Consider the following 5,684-nt stretch of genomic DNA (forward strand, 5'->3'; position numbering starts at 1 on the left):
TTGCCGAATGCAAAGTTGAACTTATTCTCATGCTGCAGCTGCCAAATTTAACAGATCCTGTACGTGCACTTTTTACATATTAATAAAAAACGAGAAAAATAGACTACATTTGCAGAATATACCCTCTAAATCTAAATCAATAAAATTTTATTTTATTCCAGTGCTAAAATTATCATCAGTAACTAATTATAATAGTCATTTAGCAATTTCAAGTAAGAACGGGGTCTTCTCACTAAATTATAGTGTTTTGTCACCGAAAGACGGTGCATATACCATTGATTGATGTAGTTATAAATTTAAAAATCAGACTATTCACTGTTTTTCAATGGGTAATACACTAGTTCCGATTTAGAGAGAAAATTATATACTTATGGCAAAAATTATGGTCATTTTTTAATATTTTGAATTTATGCGCAATTATTTAAATAAAAAAAATCTACTGGATAATTAAGGAAATTTATGGAATATATCAAAATCAAGTACGTCAAAGTTATCATAAAAAAAAAAAAATGAAACAACATAAATATTTTCGTACGTACTGTATAATCGGAATGTATTATTCACTGAAAAAGTCTAATTTTAATACTATATTTATAACTAGAACTATATCAATCAGTGATATATTTTTTCACGGACTTTGGTCAGTGAAAGTATCCTCTTCTTAAGCAAAATCATTGTAGGACAATGAATAGTCACTTGCAGTTACAAGTACTGCAAATCAGTAAGATTTCACTATTTTATATTTAGAGAGTAAATATGATTATCTATCCTTGAACTTTTTTTAGGCTTGCTGTGAGTTCCCTCCTACAAGCCGTGAGTTTACACCAATCCCATATTTGTTTATTATTGCGAAAGAAGTCGTAAAAGAGAAATATTATACATCACAAAAATTATTGCTTGTTGATAATTCCGAGGTACATCAAATCAATACCATAACTTTACCGTTTCTATTTGCCATTACCTACTCTACGTGATGATACTTTGTAACAGGAAAATCCAAGAAAACAAGACGTGACTATAATGTGTTTAACGGAATGGAAAGATCAACCACTGCCCCCAGTTGGATCGATGGTGACGTTTTGGAAAGCAGCTAAAGATATCGCGAGAGTCAATAGATCCACTATTACAGTGTGCCAGTAAATAATAAAATATTATTATATGTGTATAATGTAGAGATGTGCAAATTGTTCAAATTCAAATCGATACGAATCAAAATCAATGTTTGTTTGATTCAATTTCGTTTTCCGATTCGAATAAATCGATAATCTCAAATCGTCAACGAATTGATTTTAAATCTTTGTGCTTTTAAATGTTTAACATATTAGTTTATAAAATCTGCATTTTATATTCCCTGTCTAGTGTTTATTAATAGTTTATTAATTCATAAATTTTCTGATATTTAACATAGCATCCTTGCGTAACACAATTTCCTTGGTGAAACATTTCGTTAAAGTAATAATTTTCTCATTAAAAAAAAGATTTGCAACATTATTTATAACATATTGTTATATTCAAAACAACACGTAATGTAAATTTGGGAAAATGTGACTTAAATTCGATTCACATTCGAATTGGAAAGATTGTGAAGAGATTCATATATGGTTCGATATAAAAATTTCAAATTTAATTCAATTTAATTTCAAGCATATTATAAGGGATTTGATTCGATTCGATCATTGTTCGAGCTCGAAAGTTATTGCCAGGAGAGGTAATGCGATAGTTATAACAATTTTCGTATTCAAAATTAAATTTTATTAAATTAATAATCCGAGCGTGTTCGTCGCTTGAGATCTTACAGAAATCTGGTTCTATGAATAGTGAGTGTAAAGGTTGGTTTATGCAGGACATAACCACTAACTTATGCCGTAATCTGTAAGAAATTGTTCAATCATAGTCGATTATTCTTCTATAAGTCGATTACGATTGGTCAATTTCTGACAGATTCCGGCATAAGTTAGCGGTTACGGCTTGCATAAACCAACCTTAACTTAGGCTGCGGTCCATTTAGTACTTCTGAACGCTCTGAATATTACGCTCTAAACGCTACGCTATGATTAGTCCACTAGTGTTACCAATATTACAATCTGTATAGTCGTGAGCTAAAAAAGTAGCAAGACATTTTTTTTTGATGGTAGATGGTTTGATGCTTAATTGGTTGGATCCACAGGTAAGAACCAATGACGTTCGCCGTTTAATAAGCAAGTCTACATTTCAAAAAACAATCAAAGAAAATGTGTTGCAACCTTTTAGCTCACGACTATACACAAGTGGACCAGTTTGTAGCAGTTGTAGCACTTGAATCAACTACCCCGCGGTTTATCCAAATTTAATAATGGAATCAGTTCCAATTTTAGTAAATGTTTATAATACATTCAACGATGTAATATCTTATAAAAATAATGATAAGGAAGAAGAAATGGAATTTTGTTTAATGAGTTATGAATCGAAAAAAAACAAAAGAACGCCTAAAATTGAAGGTTATGTAGAACGTATTATCCCATCTCTCACTGCTATGGAATTCAAGAGTCATTTCAGGTAAAGTCATAATTTTAATTTATTTTTTCTCGTGTAGCAGAAACAAAGAAAGTTAATGATAATAATTCCTTTTTATTGTCAATTGACATATCATATTTAAACACGTATGAACATAAATACGGCCCCAAACAAATTATTGTTGAAGCCAACAGCGGTTTGAGCGCAAATCGAAATGCGGCTCAAGTCGTAATTTCCCGCCAAATATTGAAACGCTCCAGCTAATCCATCTCCCGAGATGAGGCAGTTAGAGCGAATCGAGAGCGAAAACGATGACGTATTGATGACATAATAAGAGCTATTGGGAGCGTTCCGAAGCGTCAAATGGACCAGTATTAATGCTACGAATGCTCTGTAGCGTTTGAAGCGCTAAGTGAACCGCAGCCTTAGTAGGTGTGCCTCGTCAGGCTAGTAACAAATAGAGTACCTCTAGTAACAAAGATTAGTGCGCGCCCTCTGTCTAATGATAAATGGTCGATAGATCGTGGTAGAGTACCTCTAGTAAGAGTATGGACACCGTTAGTCGATTTTTGATTGGTTCCTCGATTCGCTATATGTAATAGGGAAATAAATGAAGGAAAATTGAATTCATTATTGTGTATACTGATAAAAACAAAAAATATACGCGTCATTTTATATACAATTTAATAAACAATGTTATATACTTGTATATAATCGATTTAAGTTGAATCCTGTTAAGGCAAATTATTATATTTTGTTATTTCTTTGAGTGATATAGTGATGCTTAGTGAAGTCAGGCATCGTTCAAGTATGTCATCGTGTATTTCTGTGAAGTTATTCTTTTTATTCATTTTTCTTTTTTTTATTCATTTATCTATAAATTATAGAAAACCCGTCATAGGTTCCCTATTAATGGCGGACGGTGTCCATACTCTTACTAGAGGTACACCCAAGGACTTTGATTCTGTCCATGGGGAAATTTTCAAACTGAGAAGTCACCACTTTCTACATACTCGCAGTTCATGATTAATAAACGACTAGAGCTTATTGGTCGTTACGTTAATCATGAACTGTAAGTAGAAAGATAGCGACTTCTCAGTTTGGAAAATTTCCCCATGGACAGAATCAAAGTCCTTGGGTGTACTCTAGATCGTGGCGCTCGGTACTGCCGCACGGCGGAGCTCCAGTAAAATAAATTAGCGCTAACAATCACGAAGATGTTTGATTGGCACATTATTAGTATAAAATTATTTAAATTTAGGGAAGCTGTTATACTTCATGTTTGTTTTAAGAAATATAAATTTAAGTAAAATATTTATATTTTACTTGAATTTTAATTCTTTTATTTTTAAATAATCAATTCAGAAGTTAATTATTGTAACAATTTTTCCAATTACCTATTTGATTCGTGTTTTCAAATCAATGTTACTCAAAACTTTCAAAACGATCTTTCAGTGACGGAATAACTGGATGTGACCTTTATCTAGCATTGAGTTTCTTGTTGGAACGAATGCTTGTCGAAAAAGAATGCGATGTTTATTTAGCGGTGCAATCTGTCAGACGGTCAAGACGAGATTATGTTCCTTCTCTGGTAATGTATCAATTTCAAAATAGCAAAAGAAAATATTGATAAGAATCTTATTGATACAAAATTGTAATCGATTCTTCGGTGATAGAGCTGGTATAGTCAATTCTTATATTTAAGGCTGACCTAAATACTAATATCTTAATATGTCATCAACCAATCACAGAGACAAACTATTATCTTCAGACATTACTTGACGATTTTCAAATAAGGTTTGATTATGAATACTAGTCTATTAGGAAACTTCAGAAACACATAAATGGTTAAAAAGTACTTATAAATTTTATTTAATATTTAGGAACATCTGAAATATTTATACGATGCCGCAGTGACATATACGGAGTTTTTCAAAGGCTAAGCGAATTTTTTGTAAAGCAAGAATAATCAAGCTATATTATCGTATATACTATATACATACAGCAATAAATGCTTCTACATACCATCATGCACAAATCATGTAAATATCCATAATGAAATCTCTCGCACTACGAAGAGGGTGAAACAAAGATTGTCGAAGACTTTCTTCAATAACTACAAAGATGTAATCGTACTACCGCGACATCGAAGATCGTAGTAAAGAATCTGTCTGAGAAAAAAGTCCACCATAAAAAAAAAATAACAATGTTTTAGCTATATTTGAATTATGTTTTAAGGTTTAACATTCTTTTTATTTAAATAATCATAATCAGTAATTGATATCATCTATACTGATTGTATAATTTACTGAAATTAAGGAAAAGTAATTACATTTCTTAATATACTGTTAAACACAAAAATTATTTGTGAAATTCTTAAACTTGGAGCAATAATTTAATAATTAATTTATAGTTTTTACGAATCTTAAAAAATAATTTTAAGTCCATAAAAAAGTTATAAACAAAGAAGACAAATATTCTATTTCACAAAAGCATATATGAATAAGACGTATATTGTATAAAAAGAACAAGACGTATATTGTATTTCACAAAAGCATATATGTATAAAGTGTATGTAAATTTTACAAACTTTTTTTATTGGCAAGCTTAATTGTCGATGCAATATTGGCATCACTGGAACGACTGTGTTTGATACTTTTCCTCATGCCGAGAATGTTTTTGATTGATCAACTTTAGAACATTTTCGATTATTGCATTTCAATAGCGTGCGACAAAATAAACGATCACTCACAAGCGGTATTTGAATAACAACTAAACTAAGAACACTAGTTTTTATTGAAACTGATATTAAATATAATCCCTACAAACTTTCCTTAAATTCGTCTTGCAGTGAAAAGAATGACAGAAAATAACGCAAAAAATGACTCGCGTTAAATCTTGTTCAAGCCAACGATGGCTGCAATCCTGGTTATGGGAGATGATTGAATAGAGTTAGATAGATAAAATAAGATGAAAAAAAAAAGATAATTATTTTTCTAACAATACAATTTTCTCGTTACATTATTAACCCTTAAACACACCCATTTTGTAAAATACGGAAATACATTCTTCAGTCTGGGAGACTTTTTTAACTTTGAGAAGCTATAATTTTGATTACAATCAATACTTTTTCACGATTTTCATTTTTTAAACAAAAGTTCAAAAACTCAGGAGTGTCACTGCATAATCGG

General features: G+C 30.9%; 1 protein-coding gene across 1 annotated transcript; it reads left to right on the forward strand.

The window, feature by feature from the left end:
* The first annotated feature begins 10 nt into the window (after positions 1-10).
* LOC120359850 lies at positions 11-4,846 on the forward strand. The gene is made up of 5 exons (XM_039459245.1): positions 11-59; positions 786-914; positions 991-1,136; positions 3,949-4,084; positions 4,377-4,846. The coding sequence occupies exons 1-5, from the start codon at positions 30-32 to the stop codon at positions 4,434-4,436; spliced, it is 501 nt and encodes a 166-aa protein (XP_039315179.1). The 5' UTR covers positions 11-29; the 3' UTR covers positions 4,437-4,846.
* Positions 4,847-5,684: the final 838 nt, after the last annotated feature.

This window comes from Solenopsis invicta, unplaced genomic scaffold, assembly GCF_016802725.1.
Source record: "Solenopsis invicta isolate M01_SB unplaced genomic scaffold, UNIL_Sinv_3.0 scaffold_1091, whole genome shotgun sequence".
NCBI classification, from domain to species: Eukaryota; Metazoa; Arthropoda; class Insecta; order Hymenoptera; family Formicidae; genus Solenopsis; species Solenopsis invicta.